This window comes from Lepidochelys kempii, chromosome 3 (genome assembly GCF_965140265.1).
Source record: "Lepidochelys kempii isolate rLepKem1 chromosome 3, rLepKem1.hap2, whole genome shotgun sequence".
NCBI classification, from domain to species: Eukaryota; Metazoa; Chordata; order Testudines; family Cheloniidae; genus Lepidochelys; species Lepidochelys kempii.
The window spans coordinates 28,818,150-28,845,874 of NC_133258.1; the positions used below are offsets into that span (position 1 = coordinate 28,818,150).

The window sequence follows — 27,725 nt, forward strand, 5'->3', positions numbered from 1 at the left end:
ACGTCTCCTCCTGCATCTTTCATGGGGTGTAAGACACTTATGTTGCCATCGTGTCCATTATAACCTTTTAGCTACATTGAAAACAAGTTTCAAAAACTTCTGCTTTTTTCCCTAGCTCTAGAAGTCCATTTTCGCAACCAGTGTACAATGGCAATGTGCCACACAAGTCAGAGTACCTGGGAGCACTGGACCTCTGGCCTAATCAGACACCCTACTCTTTTGTAGGGTGCTCTGGCCAGTGCAAAGGGTAGAGGCCAAGCTGTGAACCCACATGCTTTGCTTTTGCATCCCATTTGAGGACAATAGGGAACAGATTCGTTCCTCCAACCCAGCCCACATTCACTGCTCTGGCAGAATATAGGGGCCACTAATGCACCCCAAGGGGGCAAGGAAGAATTCCCCCAAAGCAGGCACAGCATAGGACTGCCATAGGTATTTCAGTCCCCTTGGAGCAGCCCAGAAACCAGAGGGTGCAAAGGTGATGTAAAGCCATCTCTGCCCCTCATCCCCCAGGGTTGCACCTTGTGTTCTGTGCCTCCAGGAGGTGCAGCACAGAATTGAACCCGAGGACTGTGTCTAGCCCCAGCACAGGAATACAAGAGAGTGGGAAAGGTTCCTGGCACCCTAGCTCACCGCCCCCCCCCCATCATCTAGGCATCCATCCATGGCATTTAGCCCTACATGTCCTAAAGATCAAATGCAAAAATGTTGTTAATGTTTATTCAGCTGATGTGTTGGATTGCTGCTTATTCCACAGTTCATAGTTTTCTCCCTGTCTTGGTCCACTCTTCATTGTCTTGGTAGGTTGGCACACGTAATAAAAAAAAAAACAAAAAACAAGGAAAGAACTCACATTTAGTCCTTCAGGGCTTTGATCAGCGTAAGCATTAGTGTGGTTCAATAAACTTAGCCCCTGATCCTACAAGGATTGATGTATTCACTTAACTTTATGGACTGTAGGTGAAATCCTGACCCCATTGGTGGCAGTGGCAAAACTATGATGGTACGTCTCATACTGTGTAAACTTAAGCAGATATGTTAGCATTTGCAGACTCAGAGTCTTAGGGTTGCAAACAGCATCTGTAGCTTGGACTTCTTCTGCAGGAGTAATATTTTTAAATTAGTGTAGAAAATAATCATTTCATGTATAAAGCACACTACAGCAAAACATGATACAATGAATTAAAACGTAATCAAAATATTTAAAAGCCTCCCACTTTGAAAGAGATTAATAGAAATGAGGGAATCCACTAAAAAAAGAAGGGAAAAGGGACTGGAAGGAAAGGCACTAATCATATGGGATCCATAAATGTGGTGTTAACTGAAGCTGAGCAAATCCTTTACAACATTTTTCCATCAATATTAATTCAAAATCAAACATAGCCGAGTTTGCAGCCTTTGTGTGTTCTGCAAACATTCAAATTCGCAAGCTTCTGACGCATGAATGCTTTCAAAAAAATTAATATTACCCTTTAATAACATTATTTCGTTATACAACGCCCAAAAGTGTGCTAGGAACCTTCCAGAGCAAATAAAAAGGCATGACATGATTCCTGTCCTAAAGAACCTAATTTGGACATGCCTACGCAAGTAAAAACAACAATAGGGGGAATCAGAGACAGAAGAACAAGAGTCACAGTAAAAGTTCACCCAATTCTGGGTAGGTGCCATTCTTAAAGATTCCATTAAACATGTATGGGTATTACAAACACATTATAGATAGATACATATATTTGGATAACACAGCCTGTGGGTGACCGGGAGCAGGGAAAGTGAAGGAGAAGCTGTTGGAAGGGAGGTAGTCCATTTGCAGCTTCTGGGGACAGTGAGCACAGGGGAAGGGTTTGGGCTGTGGGTAAGATCCCAACCAGGAGAGTAGGGGGCCTGACACTTTCCCCTCCCACACTCCCTGTTGTGAGGGATGACGGCTACAACAACGCCCCAAACTGAAGGCGGAGGGCGGCGGATAGGAAGTGGCCCAGGGAGAGCTGGTCAGGTGCACCAGAAAGAGGCGTCTGAGACACTCCATGCCCTCTCCCCCTTGGGCCTTGAGCTGGGACCTGGTGGAATGGTAGAGTCTGGGTCCCTCTTCCTTCCCCTCCCCCTCCATTTGGGGAACAACGGACTGCAGTTTGACTGCTGGGCCCACTGACCATCAGGCAAGTCCATCCCAGGACTTTGTGGGTAGAAAGACAAGCCGCAGCCTGCCCACTAGACCTGCTGGCCTCCAAGTGAACCCTGCTCCACATAGAAAGTGAGTTTTAGAAGGGATCTGAGTGATGAGAAGGTGGTGGCTCGGCAAATAGCTCTTTGGTGTGTATAATACTACCTTGCACTTCCAGAGGAATCGTCTATTTAAGGATTACAACATGATGTTCTCGCATCAATGTACTGAACCCCAGAACATCCATGTGAGGTCAGTAAGTAGTATTAACCTCATTAACCTCATTTTCCACGTGATGAAACTGAAGCACAGAGAGATTAAATAATTTACCCGAGGCTACACAGAAAGTCTGTTTCAGAAGTAGAAGCAGATCTCTCAACAACCAGTCCCTGCACCTTAACTATAAAGCCTGCCTTCTCCTCCTGATGCTGTGTAAACACTATACAAGATGATAGGAAAGAGAAGGTTTTTTTAAACAGCATGTAAAGATTAAAAGACCCAGCTCAGCATCTAATACAAAAATCAGGGAATTAAAAAAAACATGTATTATAGACAAAAGAAGATGAAGCTATAAAACCCATTCTTGATTTGGCTGATGATGCTTTTGAATGAATGGAGAATACTAATATAAGTAATTTTAGTGAACTTCGCAAAAAGAAAAGGAGTACTTGTGGCACCTTAGAGACTAACCAATTTATCTGAGCATAAGCTTTCGTGAGCTACAGTTCACTTCATTGGATGACGTGAGCTATAGCTCACAAAAGCTTATGCTCAGATAAATTGGTTAGTCTCTAAGGTGCCACAAGTACTCCTTTTCTTTTTGCGAATACAGACTAACACGGCTGTTACTCTGAAACCTTAGTGAACTTCATAATTGCCCCCTGTGAGAGGGGGAGTTCAGACTTGGTCTAGTGGAGCCCTGTCCCTGTTTGAGAGGCATTGGCAGGGAGGCCATGCCCTGTGTCCTTCTACTGCCTTTTCTGGACAAAGTTTCTGCCATCTCTCTTGATTTTCTTTCCCTCCCCTTTGCTACAGTTCTTTTTTCCTTCTCAAGCTTTTTCTTCTCTGGGTTTTTTTAAGTGATCTCGGGGTGTTACTTTCTTTTCACTCTTGTTTCGTAGCTCTCCCTGCCCTATTTCCCCATTCTCCAGAAGGTTACATGCTGTGTGAAGTGGTGGATCAGTTTGTGCCTCCATAGGGCTAGGCTACAAGGCTCATGCCACTGAACTGAGTTCTGCAAAAGCTGAGAAATTTTGGGGTGGCAGATTGCCACCTCCACATGTAGCCCATTCCAGAGAAGTTGCTTGCATGTCTGAGTGCATTAGGGGCTCGGGTGGGACCAGGGAGGGAAGGCCGGTGGCTTGCACGGGGCTGCCTGCTTCGTGACCCAGAACCCAGGACCAAGTATACAAGGGGTGGTTCCTGAATCATGCATATTTATCCACCCCTACTGTCCTCTTTCTCTGCCCTGAACCTACTGGACTAGTCTGGGGCCTAAATAGCTTAAAAACACTGTTCAGTTGAGTTTAATTATTTTTAAAATAAAAAAATGTCTGTACTTATTAATGGGTTAGTGCTTTTTACCAGCAGTAATGTTAAAAAAAAATGTTCTTAATAAGTTAGACAAGCCATGAAGTAAACACATTTCAGAACCCCTGTAGCAGGAATTGCCACTGGCAAACATAATTGTTCATTAGTAGAAGTCAACAGTATGTTGCAATCAAGTGAGTACAACATAGTACATACAATAGTACCAACTGCCTTCCAATTCAAATCCTATGAAAAACATGAAGTAGGCACAGTCCTGAAAACATTCTGTGTATACAGATGTATCAATCACGTGGCAGTCTGGGATCCCCGCCTCTAGTTTAAGGGCACAGTTCAATACCAGTTGACAATCCGTTTAAAAGTCCAAGCAAATAATGTAACTTTCAGATACGAAAATCATGTAGCTTAATATTGTGGTTGAGTATTATTTGATATCTAGGTCCAAAGATTTAATCAAACATAAAAAATGCTTGGCTTATATCCCAGCCAGCTTACATTTCAAAAGCAACACTAAAGCAAAGATTTTATTATTATTATTATTATTCAGCACCGCCACTAGTGGGGAAATTTCGCATCTGCCAAGTGGAATCTTGTTGGCTCCCCTCTTTGTCAAGATATAAACCCACCACCTAGCTTTCAATAGGCTGAGAAAATGAAATAGATAGAAATAAGAATGATTTTAAAGAAGATATGATGCATCAGATTCTGTCTTCAGCTACACCAGAGTAAATCCATGGTAATTCTCTTGATTTCAGACAAAGAAGAGTGATTTTGTGCTTAAGGCAGCAAAATGGGACACAAGAGATCAGGGTTCTGTTTCCAGCTCCTCCTCTGAATTCCTCTGTGACCAGGGGCTTGCCATGATCTCTCCATCTTTCAGTTCCCGACCTGTGAAAAGGCAATAACTCTCCCCTGTCAACTGGTATGTTGTGAGGATAAATTGATTAATGGACATGAGAGAAATCTATAAATACTCTGTGGAGTACTAGAGGTGTGACAAAGCAGAATTTGTCCTGGTGGCCCTCATCCTGCCATCCACTACAATGGTGCAGCTGAATGGCTTTAACACCTAGTCCTATGTAAAGAATATTGCAGTAATCCAATCTCCAGGTGACAAAGTCAAGGATAACTGTAGTGCAGTCCTTGTTCAAAAGGAAAGTCTACAGATAGGCAGATATGGTGGTGTGGGGCAGGAACCCTTGACCTCTGTTCTTCCATGGGGATCCAACAACATTCCCTCTAGTCATTGTTTTCAAAGCAGATTTATATCAGAAGAGTGTTATAGGTGGGGGAAAATAAGAGTAGGAAGGATGCTATATGTAACATAGGTGATGTCCTGCTTATGCCATATAGCATGCAGGAAACTACCAATATTTAATACATCCCTACATATTTTCATAGCAATAAAATCAGATACCTAGTTCTTTGAAATGTGTCCATCTACTAGTAGTTCCCTGCCCTTAGGCCAGATTTTAATTCATTTTGTCAACCTTCCTCCTCTTTCATGACACTGCATTAGTCACTCAGATAGAAAATGCTCAAATGGCTCACTAAAACGTCTGTGAATGACACATCTATTCGCGTGTGATAGTCAGCATTTCCTCATCCTCCCCAAACCATTTTGGTTATACAGTGATTTTGAAGATGCAGCTAAATTGTCAGGCTTAACACCTTCCCTGCTACATCCATCTGCTTGTTTCTTGGCTACCATTTTAAACAGTGGCGTCAATAGAATGCTACTACATACCAGGTATACAGGGCAGCACAGGAAATGAGTGAGCCGGATGTACTGTACGCGTACCTGGTACTATAGCATTTAAAATCTTTATAAACCTTTTGCCCATGGCTCACCTGTCTGTCAATAACTTTAAAAACAATTTTACAGCTTTCCAGCTCTCAGGGATCCTTCCCCGCCCCCCGCCCCTCCCCCATCCCCCAACATGCACACACTCATACGCCTCCATTCACACACATACACACAAAATGCAGCTATCCCTTCCTGGAAACTTTGGGGAGTACAGAGAAGAAAGAGCTGCAGAGCCACTGGCAAGAGTGAGGATTAGCCAGTGGAAGGCAGGAAGAACTCCCACAGCAGAGCCGATCTGAGGAAGGGGGACAAAGTGACCTTGGTGAGGTGGAGTAGGGTGAAAATGACAAATAACTACATGAAACAGATCATCTCAGAAAAGGTTATTTTCTTCAAGTCAGTTGGTGCAAATAAGTGAACCGGGCTGTTTCTAAACACAGTAATCGTCAAACCTTTTATATACAGGTTCTGGACTAGAACCTCCACAGGTGTAAGCTGGTGTAATACTACTGAAGTCAACAGAACCATATCAATTTACACCAGCAGAGGATCTGGCCTTATGTAGCCAATCTGGAGAATACATTTATTTTCCCTGTGCTATTTTATAAACAGTGTGGACCAAATTCATCCCTGCTGCAATTCCCTTGGCATCAGTGCAGTTACACCAGGGGGTGATTTTGAGCCAGTGCCTTTAAGATTGTAGAAGGAAAAACAAGACATCTTGAGAAATATCAGGTGACTTAGGGACATACACTCTGGTCAAACAGGCCAAACAGCTGAGCTAAACCTAGATCCGTGTTTATGTTTACAAGCTTGAGAGGTTTGTGACATCCCCAAGCACCATAGCATCCTGATGTAACAAAAGAATTCATCACTGTAATGCCGATACTTAGTTGTACTGTTCTCTGAAATAACACAGTGCACTGTTTGTTTATATATTCAGTCTCTAGTAAATTTTATCATAGGCAAAGCACAAATGCCTTATGGAAGCTTGCTGGGGCATGTAAAATAAGAAAAGGGGCATTTCTCTATATTCATCTGTTTTTCATGTGAATCTGGGCACGGGTTTTAGCACTTGCTGAGTCTGTGCATGGGATCAGGAGCGAAACAGCAGGAGGCTTTGTTTCACACAAGGGAAACGTGAACAAGCCTTTAATTTTGTGAATGGAGCCCTTTGTCGTTTTGTCGATTGCACCTGTTTCCATAGTGCTGTATAAACGTGCTGGAGGCACGTATGAGGTAATGGGCCAGATTTGAGCTAGGAATAATGGGGGTGGGACAAGCTGCTGGAACACTTTGTCTGGTTGCTGGTAGAATTTTAAAAAGACAGTTTTCCTATTCACTTTGGTCTGGTAGTGATGTTCCCTCTGGCCTGTCAGTAGAGCACCTGTTTAGCTGGCCCCAGATATGACAGTTCATACGGTATATTAGTAACCACAGTTTCTTATGCCTCCCCGCCTCCCAACCAGGGAATGAATCCAGTAGATCTTAGGTTGTAGACATCCTGGCCATGTCCCTTCCCTCCTGGCCTGTCTATCGACCCTTATCAGTGTTCCCATGTATCTCACACTCTTGTTCTGTTTCTCCCAAGACTACAGAAAATCCCTACTTGGTATCCTAATTGCAGTTTATCGTCTTCATGTTTCCAACAAACCATTTATAGGGTATGTATTTCTCAACTGACCATAGTTTGTTCCATCCAGTAGAGGACAGTGGTTCACATAAGCTATCCAGCCACACTGCAGTCCTCTGCCACACAAAACTGCATGAGGGATTTTGAGACCACAGAATGTAGCTACCCAAATTAGAATCTAGCCAAGAAACCAAATGTCAAAGTGTTAAACAATTCCCAATGATCATTCACATTTTTCTGGTTAAATTCTTCTTCCCATTTGATTTGGCTCACAATTATTTTCAGCTTTGTGAAAGTGGCCCCTTTTTAAAACACCGAGTATGTATGTAACTTGTATGGACTTTATTATGTTTGCACATTATAAATGTGATCAAGACTCAAGCCATTATTTTTTAGTTCTGTAATCGGTTCCTCTTTATCTGTTGCGACAAGATATAATATAAAATTCCCCCAATTTGGATGCAACACCTTCTGAGTGGGGAAATTCTCATCTACAATATTTAGAAATTCCAAGGATGTTTTAGTGCTGGCAGCATGAGACCACCAGCCTATGTCACTCAGATATAAATTCCCCTTGATCATGAAGCTTCTTTTCCTACACGTTATAGAGAGGTGTACAAGGACCCCATCATCTGGTTCTGAGTGTGACTTGGTGATCTAGTGAAGTGTGTAAAAGAAGGCGAATATTTACTGAGGGTAGCATGAGCGGATGTAGTTTGGAGCTAGGGAGCAATATTTTGTAAGGAAACATACATGATTTTTTTTTCTTAATAAAATCTCAGACTAGGAAATCTCAGACTGAGAAATATTCTTTGGGAGATGTGGTGAAAACCCTATCAGCTAAAACATTTAAAATTAGACTAGAGAAAGTATGTACATATACTGTAGGAAATAATGCTGCACTAGCCAAGGGATGGGCTAAATGACCTAATAGGCCTTTTCAGCCCTAATTTCTGATTCAACTGTTTCAGACATCAGTGCAATGTAGTGACTGTATGATGTCGTCTGGACACTGACACTGAGTAATTCAGTACTTTTCTGACAATAGATGCAATAAACAAAATGATTCATTCATGAAGTAATCAGGTCATTTAAAACTGTGCTAATAATTAATCCCTCCCTATTTATTTAGGAACAAAGGGTGCGGCCCCCAAGTCCTTCTGCTTTTCCATTGATGCCATCTGGGACAACCTTCCTTTCCTTCTTTCACTCCCACCTCCATTCCCTTTCCCAGGCAACCCCTTATTCACAGACTGTTAGATTCAGAAGAACTCAGGAAACGGATGCATATTTTCAGGAAACATCAGGCAAGAAGCTACACGCTACTAGTAGTTCCCTGCTTTTAGTGCAGATTTTAATTTGTTTTGCCATGTCATGAAGAGCTTTCTCAACCATCTGTTGGGTGATGCAAGCATTGTAAAGCACTTGCCACTGCATCAAACCGCAAGCCTAATTTTTGTTAATATCTTTTTTCATTTTGAATTAACCTGTTTGTTTCACTAGCTTTTGATTTCTGAGCTATTTAACTGTATTGAAGGTCTCAAGTTTTACAATCAAGCTTTTGGTAATTAGAGAAATTTAAAATATTACCCACTTTGCACAATTTAAATGTCATATTTAAGCAACTGTGGCTAAAAATTATTTGATCAATTGCCTTCAAACTTTCCAATGCCCTCTGTCCCCCAGATGTTTAGTATACCTTGAAAGTAATCACAAAAATACCTATTCCATGCAAAGTTATCATGGTAATGAATATAGGGCTTTTACTGGAACTCTGGGAGCAAACTTAACTATGGAATTATTATTGAGTGGTCCATATTCAGGGTAATTTTTATTGCTCTATAACTCAAAATCAGCTTGAACAATTTTCTTCAGACTTTTCTGAAAAAATCGCAGTTGAGGTGCCATTCTGAGAAAAATCCATTGCTACAAACACAGGCAGAATAACTGAATAAATCAAACAAACATGCAAATTTGGACTTAAAATCCTCTACATAGTGTAGAGCTAAGAAAAACCATCTGTCACAATGGTGAAGTTTAGGACTCTTATGTTCTCACTATGCTGCGACTAGACACCAGAAGGCAAACTGCTTAAAAGTACAGTATAACTGCTGTAAATAGATACAATAATTGTTAATTACTTTGCTTAATTAATCCTATTTTCCTGCAATAGAGTATGTCCAGAAGTGTTTAGAACTTGACTGTGTGGAAAGTTTGGAAGGGTAGTAACAAGCCATTTTTGGAGCTAGAGGGAAACAAAAAAATTTTAGACAAGTGAAAGTATCAAATCAGAGTGGTAGCATTAAAATGAGTTTATTAATGTTTGCAAGGAGCTTTGAGTTCCTTGGATGGAAGGTACTATAGAGATGTAAGTATTGTTTATTATTTAAATACTGTATAAATAATACTAGATGATTAAAACCAAATCTCAACATTTTTGAAAAAGGAAAGTACAAAAATTATAAAAAAATATCGGGTGAGAACCTGGGAAAACTTAAAAACTTGAAAATAAGCCGAGCCAAAATCTGGGAAGCAAGGAGGAGGAGGAAGCCCACAGTCTAATGAGAGTTCCAGCTCATGTAATGTATTTCTCTCACTACAGTTGTGCACTATGCAATACTATTTCTGAGAAAAGGAAGGTGATCGATATGAACCAATCAAAATACAGTACAGCTCTGCTGACTATTAAAACATACATTCACAACAACAGGAGGACCTCTGCCCTCGTTTGCTAAAGTTCTCAGCCAACAGTATTTCAGCTCATTGAAGAGTGGTGACACAAATCTGCATACATGAATATGTTTTGGAAATCTTTAAAGACATGTCAATAAAATGACTGTTTGGGGAAGAATATAGTAAGTGAAGCAAAAGAAAAACAGGTGCAAATTCTGTGGTCTTTACTTGCTTGTGTGTGTGTGTGTACAAAAAAATCTAATTGTAAATTAGGCAAAAAAAACCCAGAAAACAGGCTACGTCTACACTGCACTCCAGGATAGAGCATGGGGGTTTGGAAAGCAGTGCACACCAAAATGCTTGTCTGTAACTCCCAGGTGTGGACATTGCAGGCGTGAACTAAAAGATTCCTAGTTCCTGTCAATATAGTTCTACTTGAAGAGGACTATGGTGCCACAAATTAAGACACTTTTAGTTGACTCCCTCATTGTCCACATGGGGAGTTACAGAACAGCACTTTGGTGTACACTGCTATTTACACCCCCTGTAGTCTGAACTGTCGGGCAGTGTAGACGAGCCCATAGAGTTTTACTTGTTATTCAAGTGCCTAGTCTAGTCTATTTTACATGGTCGACCTCCTATCATTTCTCTTGTCAGGCTATTCCACACTTTCCAGCCCAATATTTTCCTTCAGTAACCTGAGTCCCCTGCATCATGGGTCATTGGTCGGTCCATATCACTTACACTGGTATCCATCTTTGACATCAATCACCATCTAGTGTTGTGTCCACACTTGTCTTTGGGGAAATATCCCACCATTGATTTATCAGGGGTGCAGCTCCACAGGTGGTCACGCCAGCAGGAGATTTTGAGAACAGCAGCATTGACAATTTGGTATTTCTACCACCTTGCTACCTACAGCTGCTCAATGTGGGCTTAGTAGTAATAAGAAACAAAACAAAACACAACGCTGAGTGGTACCTTGTCTACTCTAGTGCTCCTGTTGCTGATTGAGCCACGACAAAGTTGGTGAAACAGTGCCAGAGTTTAAATAGTTGGTGTACTTAAGGCCAAATTGTGTCACATGGGATATCTGGCTTTAGGAATGTCTTTGGGCTTTTCATTCCCTAGGCTTGGCTGCACCATGGAAATGAAAGGTCTGGACTCCTGAACTACAAGCCTACTGTAGCTACCGGTGAAGTGGCTTTGATGACAAGACCAGAGACCTACCTTCTTTGCCAGAGGATACTGCCACAGCCTCCACTGTGGGTGTGGGTGGAGAAAGAGAGGAGGTTTGCATGCATAATGAAGTCACAATGGTCTTCAGGACTCCTTCTGAATCAGCTTTCATTCAGGGATTTGCAATTTAAGGGAACACCCATTCTCAGAGGAATACAGGAGTAAACAGCTCAGTGAAAAAACAAACACTTCCTCATACTCCATGCAAATATGATCTATTTTAAAACTAGCTCAGAGGACCAAGAGGCTTAAAAAAGAGCCTGCACAGTGACAGCAAAAATATTTGCTTAACCCAAGCTGTAGCATATTTGTTCTCATTTTGCTCTTTCTTTGTGTAATACCTGTAATATAATCCTCCTTATGTGAAGAAATTCCCGCAGAAGGCAAACACAGAGATCGAGTGGCTCATGCTTTATTTCCAGCTGACCAAAGAGGACCATACTTTTGCACCCCTTATTATGATGATGATGCCAAAGATTTCATGATGTTGACCAAAAGTGCTATCAATTCAGTGGAAATGGACAAAATGTTTCAACTGTGCTGAAATTTGTTATTGTTGAAACAAGTCTGACTATTCACAATGTCACTAGTGCTCATAATACAAAATATCCAATGTATTCTTGTAAAGAATTGAACATAAAGAGCTTGTTTCTCTGCTTCTACCAGTGTACAGCCCCAATTCAGTGAGGTGCCCAACTTTAACTATATTGGTAGTTCTATTAACTTCAGCAGGGGTATTCATATGCTTAAAGTATCGGGGGTAGCCATGTTAGTCTGTATCCACAAAAACAACAAGGAGTCTGGTGGCACCTTAAAGACTGACAGATTTATTTGGGCATAAGCTTTCGTGGGTAATAAACCACTTCTTTGGATGCATCTAAAGAAGTGGCTTTTTTACCCATGAAAGCTTATGCCCAAATAAATCTGTCAGTCTTCAAGGTGTCACCGGACTCCTTGTTGTTCATGTGCTTAAAGTCAGGCACATGTTTAAGCATCTTGCTGAAGCAGAGTTTAAGCAGAAGTAACTCCATTACAGGCAACGGAATGACACTGGAGTAAAAGTGGTGTAAGTGAGCAGAGCATCAGAGCTGGAGATTGGCTTCAGTGCTTTGGCCAATGAAGGAACCACCGAAGACTACGCTGCAGTAGAGATGGGTAGAAACACTGATTGTGGAACATCTGATGAGGCTTTGCCCGAAGTGGTCTCCCAGGGTTCAAGAAGGCAGAATACTCAATCCTCACAACAGCCTCAGAGCACCAGTCGTCCCCATTGCCACTGTATCCACCCACCCAAGCCCTGTGGGGGCATGAGGTGTCAGCCTCAGTCTTGGATCAACCAGCTCAGCTTCTCCCTCCCTCAGTCCTCCCTTCACAGTTGTATTCAGGGTCCCTTAGCCCCTAGAGGTGGGGTGTCCTTCCATGAAGGGTCCCTACATTTCCCCTCAGGTCAGGGCAGGCTCTTCCAGGCCTCTGGAGGTGTGGCGGGATTAAGTGAATCAGAATGGGGATTTATACACTATTACATGAATACCGGTGCCACCCATAACACTGCCTGGGCAACCTGTGACAGACGTACTTCTGGCCCAGCTTGTGACGTGTTTTCTGTAATATCCCACTACTTCCTTTTCCGGAAGTTATGTCCCCTTTTCATTTTCCTGCTCTGCATGTCTCCTCCTTGCCCGTAGGCCAAAGCACTCTCCCCAGGTGTGGGAGTGCTGCCCGTATGACACCGAGCCGGCCCCCTCTGAATAGCACTACAGCATGGAGTGGCGTGAAGGTGACAAACCGGGCAAACACAACATGAAAGTCAGTGCAGATAGTCAAAATGCAGTTGGTTTTATCCTAATTATTAGAGCTCATCATCAGTGTGTTGCTTACAGAAGAAAAAAACAACCAGTGAGGCTTATGTTCTATTTTATTGTTATGTATTATTTGTATTACCGTAGCTCCTACGAGCCCCAGTCAGGGGCCAGGACCCCAGTGGGATAGGCACAGTGCAAACGCAGAACAAAGAGACTGTCCCTAGATCTTCCTTCTGTGTAAGTGTGTGGTTCCCACTGTCCAAGGAAGCTGGACAGACACACTGAGAGATGTACAAGGGTTAGCACGCAAATGACTGCTGCTGGTCAAGCGATTCCCTGGCCACACTGAGTCAGCAGTTTTACTAGCCAATTCCAGGGATCCCTGGTGTGACAAGAATTGGGCAGTCATTCAGGTACGCAGCCTGACCCCTGAGATACGTAGAGTGCTGAAGTTGAAAAGTTCACTTGATCCCGTGAGTTCATGCCTGGAATGTACTGTCCCTTTGCAGTGAGTCAGTGAAGCCGTCAGGTGACATGTGCTCACTGGCACTGGGTGGGTTCTGGTTACACTCAGGCTGATTCAAATGGGAAAATAAGTCCACCTTCAAAAACAGAAAACATACCACCCACATTACTGAGCAAGTCGTGTCTGTGTTTCCCAATAGTTATAAACTGACATCATCAGTTTAAAGAGAGTAACAGCTCCACTGATGCGTAAGAACATTGCAATAGGGTTCCTAATGAGTTAACTTCATTTAGTGCCCGGGCAGCTGGTGCCACTTTAATAGCACATGATGCTGCTTCAGAAGGTTAAAATAGATGCCTTGGTGTTGACAAAAAATGAGGGGATGGGGAAGGGGGTCATCATTAAACTCATTGGGCGAGAACAAGGGGTGCCCTGGGATAGTGCAGCACAGCTTTGGTGGAAAAAAAGATGTGGCTTTCCATCACCTTTCTGCCCCCCAGTTCCTACAACTATCAGGAGATGGTTCAGTCCAGGGCACACCTTAGAGCATCCTCAGGAATCTTCTAAATTACACTGGCTTGTAACGGCCCCCGAGGAGCCATTATGCTGGCAGGGTTCTCCGGAGCACAGCAAGTGTACTCCAGACACCTCCATCTGCCTGCAACACCTCCCTTATGCCTGGGAGGTTTGGGCAGGTTTAGCAAAGAGCCAGCTTAGCCAGCTTTGTGTCACTCATGGATTTCTCCATGCCAGGAGAAGCCCCAGCTGCCCATTTAGGATTGGCATGAAAGGATGATCAGGCCAAAGATCAGACCCATTACTAAAGCTGATAAACATGACAAATGATTTACAGAAAATCAGACATGCACAGTACAGCTGAATAGAGCATAGCAAAGGGGATGATAAAAAGCTATTTTGCAAGGGTAGGGGTAGGTATGTGAGAGCAAGTACTCCCTTCTGTTTCCTCAGCAAACAGGAGCACAAAAGCAGTGGATCTAGGCGCATGCTACTGTCTTAGGCCTTGTCTACATGGCAAAACTGTACACACTAGAAAGCTACTTTTAGTGGCAAAACTCAGCTGTTTTACCGACAAAATAAAGCCACCTCAATGAGAGGCATAAAGTTAAAGCGACAAAGCGTCAGTTTAGAAACACTGCTGTTTGTTTTGTCAGTGGAACTGGCTTTCGCCAGTATCCCACAATGCCCGCCATGACCACTCTGCTCACTGTTTTGATCTCTGCTGCCCTGCAAGCATGCGCCCCTCCCTATCAAAGCCCGGGGAAGTGTCTGACAGCTGAGCATGCTGTTCCGTTTGGAGAACAAAGAGCAAATCATTGGAATGCTCCTGTTCTGCCCTACACTAGGGACACAGGGGCAGGCAGGCTGCCGCTGCAAGGAGCAGCGTGTGCGTGTAGGAGTGGGTGGGGGATGACACTGTGTGCTGCTTTGACATTCCTCAGCATGGAGAGCTCAGAGCTGCTCCCCACAGCTGAGGAGGCTGTGGGAGAACTCGCAGGGAATCACAGAACCATAGGCAGGCAGGCAGAGTAGGCTGCTTTGGGAAAGACTGCTGTGCCAAGCAGAGCTGGGGGCTGATGTGCCTCAGGATAGGTCAGTCAACCTGCTGTCTCCCCAGAACCAGACACACCACTCTCCTCTCCCTCACACACTTGAGTTAAAAAAAGCAGCTGTCAATCTACTAGGATGCCCCTGGAACGATGGGATTGAGAAACCTGCATCATGTGACCCTGTACCTGCCCCATGAGGCATTGCAAACCCTTCCCAAAGCACCCTGAGGCCAGTTGCATAGTGGAATAGCTACCACAGTGCACTGTTCTCCGTGTTGCTGCAAGAGCTGCTAGTGTGGATGCGCTCTGCCAACACAAGGAGCTAGTGTGGACATGCAATAGCGGTTTTTATTAAAGCGCTTTAATTAAAGTGGCATAACTTTTGCCAGCAAAACTTTGTAGTGTAGACAAGGCCTTACTCTAAATCCCACAGAAACCACCACAATAACAAGTGCAATATCTGAATAATAGAGTAGACTAGATATTGGCCTCTGTGGTTGGGGACTTGGTACATTGGGATGGCTGCATTGACTGTATCAACTTCCGCAACTCCTCGGGGATATACTGATAACTGATTTCAGTTAGAACTGGCTTCACCAGCTTAACTTATTCCATTTCCCCAACTGCATCATAAAAAACCCATTTAGGGCCCTATCCAATTCACATTGGTTTGAATAGGAGTTGGATCAGGCCCCTTACAAGAGATCACCAGGACTAACCACAGCTGGGGGAAGCAGGGGAGAATGGCTCTTTCCAGACCCAAGCTGCCACGTGAGCCAGGCATCAGGGCCTGTCTCTGACCTTTGGCAGATCACTGATAAAGTTTGCAAATGACACAAAAATTGGGGGAGTGGTAAATAATGAAGAGGACAGGTCACTGACACAGAGCAATCTGGATCTCTTGATAAACTGGGTGCAAGCAAAAGCTGGGCATTGTAATATGGTGAACTGTAAATGTATACATCTGGGAACACAGCACATAGGCCATATTTATAAGATGCGGCAAGCAATGACTCAGAAAATTATTTGAGGGCCATGGTGGATAATCAGCTGAACATGAGCTCCCAGTGCAACACGGTGGCCAAAAAAGGTAATGCCATCCTGGGATGCATCAGCAGGGGAAGCTTGAGTAGGAGTAGAAAGGTTATATATCGCTGTATTTGGAGATTGGTGCAATCACTACTGGAATACTGTGTCCAGTTCTGATGTCCACAATTCAACAGTGATGTTGATAAATTGGAGTGGATTCAGAGAAGAGCCATGCGAAGGATTAAAGGGTTAGAAAACGTGCTTTATAGTGATTGATTCAAGGAGGTCAATCTAGATAGTTTAACCGGGAGAAGGTTAACAGGGGACTTGATTGCAGACTATACGTACCTACATGGGGAACATATACTTGATAATGGGCTATTCAATTAGCAGGAAAAGGTATAACGTGATACAATGACTGGAACTTGAAGCTAGACAAATTCAGACTGGGAATAAGGCATAATTTTTAACAGTGAGTGTAATTAACCATTGGAATAATTTATCGAGGGTCATGATGGATTTTCCATCACTAACAATTTTAAAAGATCTGTTCTAGGAATTTTGGTGGGGGGTGCGGAGGTGTGTGGGAGTCCTATGGCCTGTGTTACACTGGAGGTCAGACCAGATAATTACAATGGTCCCTACTGGCCTTGAAATCTGTGAATCTTCAGATCCACAGGTTTCCGGGACACAGCAGCATTCCACTTCTGACAAAAGCCAGGCTAAAGGAACATGTCACCTACAAACCCTTTTCCGCTTTTTTCAAGTTGCCCAGCCAACCTCAGCATGCCATAGCCAGCATGAAACATGATCCTTTGGAGAACGGAGGTGATGTGTAGGAACAGTAAGTGACATTACTAACATAGTGTGCCCATAGTCAAAGTACTCCTGGGGGAATTCTACACCACTGCACACACACAGAAATCATGTCCTCTTTCTGAGGGGGGAGCAAAGGGAACTTCAAGAACAGTCACACACCCCTCCCCAGCAGTACGGGTGTGTAGTTTTGGGCACCCAGAGCAGCTGGCAGAGAGGTAAATCACTGGTGGGGGGATGGGGATGCCCCGGCCGATGCCAGTTCAGACCCACCCTCCCCATCTGCCTAACTCCTGTGCATCCCCCTAAAGCACACCTCTTTGCACCCAGAACTCCCAACCAAGTTCCATGCACCCAGTCCCACCACCAAGCCACCGAAAATAAATACAAATTGGGAAACATATCAAAACCTGATTTACCAGATTCTTAATGGGCTTTACCAGTTTCACGCTACCGCAGGGCTTTATGACAGCTGAGATGCATGATATGGTGCGTGGCTGGTACACCACGACAGAACAGAAACAAATAATCGAATAGCAGATTGTGACCTTTCCCAGCAACCTAAACATTCTAGATCATGAATCTAATTGGAGAACAGAAAGAAACCCTCTTATGAACAAGTGGCCAATGTACTGTATGACCAAACCCAGAAAATGTGCTAGAAATATGACTATTGCATAACGGTATGTGATTAAATGACTTGGGCCCCGATCTAGCAAAGCAATTTAGCATGTGCTTAACTTTAAGCATGTGAGCAGTCCCATTGACTTGAACAGGCCTACTCAGATGCTTAAAAGGTAAGCAGATGCTTAAGTGTTTGCTGAATTAAGACTCAAGTCACTGAATCATGTACTGTGTAAGGACTGCAGAATTTACTAGTTCTTTTCTGTATATTTGTAACCTGCTTTTCTCTCCCCTTTCCGAAAAAAAATAAAGAAAAACAGGAAAATATAAAAACACTCTTTGGCATTAATGGGACCAGGATTTGCCTCTCCACGCACACAAACTGCTCCAAGCCTTTTCATTTGTAAATTTATCTCATTCACCAGCACTGCTATTGTCAAGGTTCCTCCCTCACTCTGAACTCTAGGGTTCAGATGTGGGGACCTGCATGAAAACCTCCTAAGCTTACTTTTACCAGCTTAGGTTAAAACTTCCCCAAGGTACAAATTAATTTTATCCTTTGTCCTTGGAATATCCACTGCCACCACCAAACTCTAACTGGGTTTACTGGGAAACGTAGTTTGGACACGTCTTTCCCCCCAAAATCCTCCCAACCCTTGCACCCCACTTCCTGGGAAAGGTTTGGTAAAAATCCTCACCAATTTGCATAGGTGACCACAGATCCAAACCCTTGGATCTGAGAACAATAAAAAAGCATTCAGTTTTCTTAATAAAAGTAGAAGTAAATAGAAATAAAGGAATCACCTCTGTAAAATCAGGATGGTAGATACCTTACAGGGTAATTAGATTCAAAACATAGAGAATCCCTCTAGGCAAAACCTTAAGTTACAAAAAAGACACACAGACAGGAATAATCATTCTATTCAGCACAATTCTTTTCTCAGCCATTTAAAGAAATCATAATCTAACACATACCTAGCTAGATTACTTACTAAAGTTCTAAGACTCCATTCCTGGTCTATCCCCGGCAAAAGCAGCATACCGACAGACACAGACCCTTTGTTTCTCTCCCTCTTCCCAGCTTTTGAAAGTATCTTGTCTCCTCATTGGTCATTTTGGTCAGGTGCCAGCGAGGTTACCTTTAGCTTCTTAACCCTTTACAGGTGTGAGGATTTTTCCTCTGGCCAGGAGAGATTTTAAAGGGGTTTACCCTTCCCTTTATATTTATGACAGCTATGAAATTCTTTCCTGAGTAGGCCATGACCACATGTCCACCTTTCCCTGTCCATACCAGGCTACGCTTTCCATGGGAGTGTACACATTCATCCCTCTGCAGAGGACTAGCGCAAGGCCAATGCACTAGTTAAGTGCTTCTCAATTGCATTTTGAGGGCTTAATTGGGAGGCAAATGTTTCACGGATCTTATCTGGGCCCTTAACGACATGTTCTCTGATCTGTCACCCCACCCACCCTCAAATCCACTCACTGGCTTCTTCTTTTCTGCCTCAGATTCAAGGTCCCCATCATCACTTTTTAAGCCTCTATTCTACACTGTCCCTGCCTCCATTTCCTCCTATACCTTCTCTCAGACTCTACCCTCTGTCCGAAGCCTCCATCTTTAACACAGCCTTTCTCCCAGAAACACAGTTAGGCTCCTATTCAGCAAAGCACGAGCTCACCTTTAAACATGTGAGTTGTCCCATTGACTCCAGCGGGATTACCAACAGTCTCAGAATCAAACACTTGCTTAAATACTTTGTTAAACTGGGTCCTCAGTCCACAAACCTGACCAGGCTCAATGTGCCTATAAAAATGTTCCTTTCTCCTAAAGCTGCCACCATGCATAAAACACTAAATATCTAAAATTGACTATTTTGTTCCCCTTCTCTGTTAACCTATCACCCATTGGGCAAGTGGTGCCAGCCAGAAATTAGAAACATGATCTAGTCTTGTTCTTGCAATCGTAAATATTGGTACAGTATGTCTGCCAAACTTCTATTAATAAATCACCTCTCTCTCTCTGCCACTGGGTTATTCTATGATAAAAGGCCAGTCCCCTCCTCCTCCTCTTCCCTCTTGTTTGTACTTCACAGATTCTCAGGGACTGCTTTCAACACTCTGCTAGCTCCTAATCTATTGAAATGTGTCCATCATACCCACTCTCTAAGCCAGTATACATCAGAGGAGGAGGAATGTTGAAATCAATGGCATTACTCACATGAGTGTTACAGGATCAAGCTCCTTTGAAATGTAATGCTGTGGGCAGAATATGTACAAACAAGCAAAAACATCGTAAGATTTGACATCAACAGGAATTGACCTATGTACACACAACAACAGAAAGAAGATGACTGTGTATATTACAGGAAAAATACATCAACAGTAAATTGTTAACCAAATAATTCCTAATCTAAGTCAGCTATTATAAAAAGACTAACCTACATCTCACAGAAACTTAGAACCCTCTGGAAATTTCTTCTAGGTTTCTTTCAAACTCTATGTGCGAGAATGTTCCGTGCTCTCCTTTTAATCTTCCAAGTACTCTCAAGGAGAGACTTCAAAAACAGAGTAATCAAGTTGTCCCTTTTCACTCCTGTCACCGCTCACCAAGTCTCAGCACCAATAACCTTCTCAGTGAGTCCCCAGCTCCACATTGAACTTGAGAGCAGTTAGTCTCGCAAATGAGTAAAGCATGCAGTACGCACGTGTACGCACACACACAACTTGAAAACAGACTCACAAATGAGTAAAGCATGCAGTACACACACACACAGGAGCACGTGCGTGCTGCTGTAGAGATGCTTTGTGGACATCTCTTCAGGTTCTATTCTATCAGCTGGAGTGCTCCTACATCACAAATCTAACACAGGAGTGCTGGATGAAAGCAGAGTGGGCAGTGAATTTGAAAATAATATAATTTCTTTTTCACTCTTCCTGTTGCTTTATCCTAATGTTAGTTTTTATACTTTTCCATAGGGGATGGGAGTTATTTTGCAATATACAGTATATTTAATCATCATCATCATCCCTAGCTCTTATATAGCTCTTTGCATCAGTAGGTCTCAAAGCACTTTACAAAGGAGGGCAGCATCATTATCCCCATTGTACAGATGGGGAAACCGAGGCAAGAGAGATGGCTGACCTGACCAAGTTCGACCAATGGTTGAACCAGAATAAAACCCAGGTCTTCTGAAACCCAGTCCAGCATGATGCTCACTAGGCCACATTGCTATTGTTTACGTGTCTGTGGTACCTGAAAAGCATCTCTCTAATATACACACAAATGAAAAGCTTTAAAAGAAGGACTTTGTAAGTGCTCGGCCATTTTTTGTCCACACAAAAATGTTCCATGAATAACAAGTAGAACTGACTTTCCAGGAAAGATCCAGGCGGACATCCTCAAGACAGGATGACTTGAAAGCAGAAGTTGGCAGAGCAAGAGTGAGTTAAAAATTTACCCTGAAGTGAGAGCCCCTCACTGTCTAGCTAGCTATCTTAGCTACTAACATGGCTCCCATCACTGTTGCATCAAGCGTCTCACAATTTTTAATGTGCTTATCTGCACCACACACCTGTGAGGTAGAGAAGTGCTATTATTCCGTTTTACAGATGAGGAACTGCTGTACAGAGAGACTAAGGGCAGACTTTCAAAGACCCATAGGAGGGATTCACAAAGGTATTTTGACACCTAATTCTAATTGAAATCAAGGCTAGTTTAGTTGCCCAACCAGCTTAGATGATTTGAAAATCCCACTAGGTGGCTAGCTACATATTTAGTTGTCTAGGGACCTTTAAAAATCTTACCCTAAGTGACTATTAGTTCCTGCAGAGAATTTTCCCAAATAATAATAAGATATTAGTAATAAATAATAAGGTTTTAATAAAATTAAATATACAGGAGAAGGCAGAAAAAGTGGCAATACTTTCATTTTATAGTTTTATTACTGTTTTGACAAAAATCCACAATTGGAGCTTGAATTTGTGTGTACAAATTCACCTTTAGAACCCTGCATCTGATTCTTGACAGGATAACTTCTCAGAAATTATGACTTAACAGGGTATTTCACAACTGTAGTAGCTTGCTACTTGCATAGCTTCAGCAGTGCAAGGTTTTACTACACAGAGTTAGCAAACTAGGCCTCAATCCCGCAAAGAGAACCGTGTAGAGGGAACCTGGCATCTGTGCAGAGTTCCACTGATTTCAGTGTGGCTCTGTGTCTGGTCAAGGGTCTGCCCCCATAATTCACCTAACAGGGTCAGAGCTCAAGTGTGGAAGTTGTATATCTGTTATATAGAGACACTGATATTAAGACTTTGTAAGATTGTTTTGTACCCTCAGTGTTTTTACTATGAATGAAACACTCATATCCCAAAACATCACTGGGATTCTACTCTTTCTTCTAACATAGTGGTTTTCAGCCTGTGCTCCATGGATCCCTGGGCGGGTCTGCAGACTTTGTCTAAGATTTCCAAAGGTGTCTGCACCTCCATTCAAAAATGTTTAGGGTCCGCAAATGAAAAAAGGTTGAAAACCACTGTACTAACAAAAAAGAAGATAAATTGACATCAGCGAGAAATAATACATGTAGCCACTGGAGGTCACTTTTGTTTCAGCTATATTGAGCTTTAGAGCACTTGGTCTATCAAAAGAGTATTAAAAAGTCAGAAGGGTGCATATGGAACTTTATCAGGCAATGTTCATTTAATTCCAGGCCATTTTGTGACCCACACATTTGGTTTCTTGTGAACCATTTTTATAAAAAGGCTATTTTCATCAAAACCATTCCAGATTTCAGAGGTTTGAAACATAAATTTATTTTTGCTTGAAAGCCATTTTGAAATTTAAAAAATTAATAAATCATATTTTAAATTCAAACATAGGAACAGTTTAGATAAGTGGTTTTCAACTTTTTTTCATTTGCGGACCCCCTAAAAATGTCAAATGGAGGTGTGGACACCTTTAGAAGTCCGCAGACTCCTAGAGGAGTCCATGGACCACACTTTGAAAGCCACTGTTTTATGGTAACAACAACCTTTTGCAGATCCCTTACACATAATCTGCAGACCCCCAGGGGTCTGGGGACCACAGGTTGAAAACCACTGGTTTAGAGTGAAAATGAATCTATGTAAAAATTGGTATGTGCTTTTCGTGGAAGTGGATCATTATTGAAAATCATTAACAAAATATTAAAATCTCATGCTTGGTTTGTGCATCAAATACTGTACGCACATCTACCATTTAACTCAAAGGCTACAAGTGCAAGACTGATGCTGCAAATGAGGAAGAGAGGAGAAAAAGTAAAACAGTAATACAGTGTATACCAAAATAAGAGTCAGATCCTGCAAAATCATACCCCTACCAGTAGTCATTATTCATGTGATGAGTGTAATTGACTTCAAGGAGATTACTCACATGAGTAAAGTTCTGCTGGACCAGTCGCTACCATTTGGTTAGTTTTCTCTCCTTTGATTTTTATTTATTCAGGACCTCATGAATAAAAAATATCTCCACTACAAAAAAATTAAAACAAGGGGCCCTTGTGGCATCTTAGAGACTTAGGCCTTGTCTATACTATGAAATTAGATCGATTTTATAGAAGTCACTTTTTAGAATTTTATACAGTCGATTTCGTATGTCCACACTAAGCGCATTAAGTCGGCGGAGTGCGTCCTCACTACCGTGGCTAGCATCGACTTACAGAGTGGTGTACTGTGGGCAGCTATCCCACAGTTCCTGCAGTTTCTGCTGCCCATTGGAATTCTGGGTTAAGCTCCCAATGCCTGATGGGGCAAAAACATTGTCACGGGTGGTTTTGGGTACATGTTGTCAGGCCCCTCTCCCTCTCTCCCTCCGTGAAAGCAACTGCAGACAATCATTTTGCGCCTTTTTTCCTTGGTTACCCATGTAGACGCCATACCACGGCAAACATGTAGCCTGCTTAGCTCACCATCATCGTACGACTCCTGGGTGCTGCTGGCAGACACGGTACTGCATTGCTACACAGCAGCAGCTCCTTGCCTTCTCGGAAGATGGTGCAGTAGGACTGATAGCCATCATATGTCTCCTGGGTGCTCCTGGCAGACCTCAGTGAGGTCGATCAAGGGCGCTTGGACAGACATGGCTATCGTCCTCTTGGAGCACCGAATGGGAGCCAGAGACTCCAGGTCATTCTCTTCTTTAAGTTTCATCTCATGGAGATTCAGTCCTGCCTGGAATATCATGCGAGCTGGAGGCTTCTGCCTCAGGCTGCTCTTCCAGCTGGCAGCACAGCGTGGTTGCACCTACCCCAGCCTACCCCTTGCTCCCATGGCTCATGAAGCCTGGACAGTAGTAAGGAGCAGTTCAGCTATAGGCTGAGCAAGTGCAGAATGGTGGCAGAATGTGCCTTTGGACGTTTAAAAGCTCACTGGTGCTGTTTGCTGACTAGGTCAGACCTCAGCGCAACCAACATTCCCATTGTTTCGCTGCTTGCTGCGTGCTCCATAATATCTGTGAGAGTAAGGGGGAGACGTTTGTGGTGGGGTGGGAGGCTGAGGCAAATCACCTGGCGTCCGATTTCGAGCAGCCAGACACCAGGGCGATTAGAAGAGCACAGCAAGGCGCGCTGCGCATCAGAGAAGCTTTGAAAACAAGTTTCATGACTGGCCAGGCTTCAGTGTGACAGTTGTGTGTGTTTCTCCTTGATGCAAACCCACCCCTTTTGTTGATTTTAATTCCCTGTAAGCCAACCACCCTCCCCCCTTTGAAATAAAGTAACTATTGTTTTGAAACCAGGCATTCTTTCTTTATTAATTGAAAAAAAAGGGAGATAACTGACAAGGTAGCCCGGGTGGGGTGGGGGAGGAAGGAAGGACAAGGCCACATTGCTTGTTGTAGCCACACTACAAATCAAATTGTTTGAATGACAGCCTTCTGTTGCTTGGGCCATCCTCTGGAGTGGAGTGGCTGGGTGCCCGGAGCCCTCCTCCTCCCCACCGCATTCTTGAACATCTGGGTGAGGAGGCTATGGAACCTGGGGAGGAGGGTAGGCAGTTATATAGCGGATGCAGAGGTGGGTCTGTGCTCTCGTTGGCTTTCCTGCGCTCCAACAGACGCTTCATCATGTCCGTTTGCTCCCCCATTAGCCTCAGCATCGCATCCTGCCTCTGCTCTTCATGCTCGCTTAATTCTTTCCTGGCCTCTGCCACTGAATACCTCCATGCATTAAGCTGTGCCCTATCAGGTATAAATACACAGCACCTGAAAAGATGGGAGTTGCCTTTCCGCGTGGGAGGTCAGTGGAGGCCAATTTAGTTAGGGTGGAAGTGGCCCATTTCCAATAGTTGACAAGAAGGGGAGAATATCAGCAGAGGGAAAATTACTTTTGTAGTGACCCAGCCACTCCCAGGCTTTATTCAGACCTAATTTGATGGTGTCAAGTTTGCAAATTAATTCCAGTCCTGCAGTTTCTTGTTGAAGTCTGTTTTTGAAGTTTTTTTACTGAAGAATGGCCACTTTTAAGTCTCTTATTAAGTGTCGAAGGAGATAGAAGTGCTCTCCTACTGGTTTTTGAATGTTACAATTCTTGATGTCTGATTTGTGTCCATTTATTTGTTTGTGTAGAGACTGTCTGGCTTGTCCAATGTACATGGCAGAGGGGTATTGCTGGCACATGATGGCATATATCGCATTGGTAGATGACTGGGAGTGGCTGGGTCACTACAAAAAGTAATTTTCCCTCTGTTAATACTCACATCTTCTTGTCAACTGTTGGGAATGGGCCACATCTACCATGATTGAATTGGCCTCATTAGCATTGGCTCCCCACTCAGTAAGGGCTAGTGCTCAATAGGATTGGGATTAATTCTTGTATGGTGTTTTACAAAATAAGCCACTAATTACATGAAATAATATTAAATAATAAGCCGTGGTACAAGTCACTGTTGCTGTCCCATCACACTGATGAGGAGTTTATGGTGTGTGTCAGGAAATAATATTAATGGGGAAATAAAGTTAAAATCCAGATGTAACCTTTCCGCCAGGCGGAGCTAGCAGCAACAGGGCCGGGTTCAATACCTTTCCACCGATACAAAACAGAACCGGCTTAAGCCCCCCCCCAGTAACCTGGGAAAATTACACACCACCCCTGGGCACCTCTGAGAGGCAATACGTCCCCACTCACAAGCATAGAGTCTGAGTGTAGAAAAGAAACTTTTAATAGAAGGAGGGAAGTAACTCAGCGTTAATTTGGAAAAACCCACAAACAGAGTTCATAAACATAAACCATGAGCAAAAACGCAATCCCAAGTAAAAAGAAAAGGAGTACTTGTGGCACCTTAGAGACTAACCAATTTATTTGAGCATGAGCTTTCGTGCTCACGAAAGCTCATGCTCAGATAAATTGGTTAGTCTCTAAGGTGCCACAAGTCCTCCTTTTCTTTTTGCGAATACAGACTAACACGGCTGTTACTCTGAATCCCAAGTAAGTTGGGCAGTGCCCTTTTCCCTCAGGTTCTTAAGTTCAGCAACCCAAAAGTCCCTTTAATGTACCCGTCCCTTCTCTACACCCTGCATAATTGCTGTCCTTGGTCAGTGCAGACCCAGAGTTAAGAGGTGCACCTGCAGAGTTCACCTCCCACCCTGGGTAGAGGTAAGGAGGCACCTTACTTGCTCCACTGATCAGGCACTCGACTGCAGGCCACTCGCTGTGCCTCTCCACCAGCCACCCTGCTGGCCACTCCCTGAGCCTCTCCAGCCACTGCTGTGACCTCTGTACGTCAGTCTCTTAGTGATTTACAGCTCAGCTCTTTGCAGGCTGAAACACTACCCCATCTCAAGTGATTTCAGCTCTGATTGAGCATTTAAAACAACAAAAGAAGCTCCTAATGAAGCCTATTTAGCTCTTTCTTTGAGCATTAAGGAGGAACAGATTAAACCAGACCAGGGGTACCCTTGGAGAGGGTTTGCAATCCTCCTGGCTGGAACACCTGTCCCCACCCCTCTTACCTTCACTGTCTTAACCAGGTCTTTTCAGCTGAAAGTGTCACCCCCTCATTTGGAACAGGTTAAGCACAGTCTTGCTTCCTTGTATTCCTACAATAATTACAACATTTTGGTAACAGCATTTCATTACCCCTGCATTCAGTACTAAAGTGATTTGTAACCCAGCACCAGCCAAAGTTGATTACTTTGAGCAAAACACTCTATTTGCTGGATATTTAAGCAGAGCAGGAGCAAACTGTATTTACATAAACACACCCAAAGTCTCTCTCTCTCTCTCAGCTAGCTGTCAGGGAAAAATTCATTCCCTGCTTACAGAGATAAAACTTTCTCCGATTCTCTAAAAGTTTCAATGATATGTTGGAAAAAAGTGCCAGGGGAAAATTGACAAGGGTAACAGATATGCCTCTCAGAAGGAGTGTGTCGAATCCCTGCCACTTCCTTTCTCCTTTCTTCAATTTGTAGATGTGTTGCATGTAGACTGTAAGCTCTTTGAGACAGAGAACAGATCTATTTGTATCCCTGTAAAATCCCAATCCAATGGAAACCATTGCATTGATCACAATGTGGAAAAGACCCTAAAGCAGCGTACAAAGTTTTGGTGCTCTATAAATACTGATTAAAACATCAGGTTGCAAGACCTTCCTGAAAGCAGGTGTCTCTATAAACATCTAAATAAATGCATCTATAAAATACTTCCTTGCCTTCCTCACAGAGTCCTGAGACTGTGCTTGTAAAATGCTTGTGTGGTATACTCAGTTATTGCTAGTGATCAAATCTACCTCCAGTGCCCAGCCACAGTGACTATAACCTCCTGCTACTCAGTGACCACTGCAAGGGTTCTCCATTAGCTCAAGGGATAAAGACCTGTGGTTTGGTACTTGAACATTCTTGCACCACTGCCAGCCAAGGTGGCTGTACAGATAAAGCTGCAGTTTGTTACGCAGTTTGTTACGCAGTGATGATTCAAAGTGTGGTAACTGGGTTCTTTAGTAAAGTATTCTGAAAGTATTATGAAAGAGACTGACACAACTTCGACATCCCTTCTGCCCCAACACCTTAGGAGCCAAACAAAGAAAATACGAATAAAATGTAAAAACAAAACCAACCCCACTGCCTCACCCCCAAACAGAGCTTTTACCCGTCAATGCAAAGAGCCAGAGACTCTGGGACATCCACTAGGGACCGTGCTGTTGATTTTATGTGCAGGGTGCTCAGATACTACGATGATGGGCAACAGGATAAAACCGTGAAACCAGATGTACCCTACACACTTATATCGATAGAACTACATCGCTCGTGGGTATGAAAAATCCACCCCCGTGAGCGACACAGTGAGACCGATCGAACCCCTGGTGTAGAGAGCATTATGTCAA

General features: G+C 43.3%; 1 protein-coding gene across 1 annotated transcript in view; it reads right to left on the reverse strand.

Annotated features, from left to right (window-relative positions):
* The window catches only part of LPIN1 (lipin 1), a 99,524-nt gene extending 80,347 nt beyond the window's left edge, over window positions 1-19,177 (reverse strand). The window contains exon 1 of the mRNA XM_073335988.1: window positions 19,049-19,177. Within this exon, the coding sequence (XP_073192089.1) occupies window positions 19,049-19,072 (24 nt within the window). The 5' untranslated portion in view covers window positions 19,073-19,177. The remainder of the gene's footprint in view (window positions 1-19,048) is intronic.
* Window positions 19,178-27,725: the final 8,548 nt, after the last annotated feature.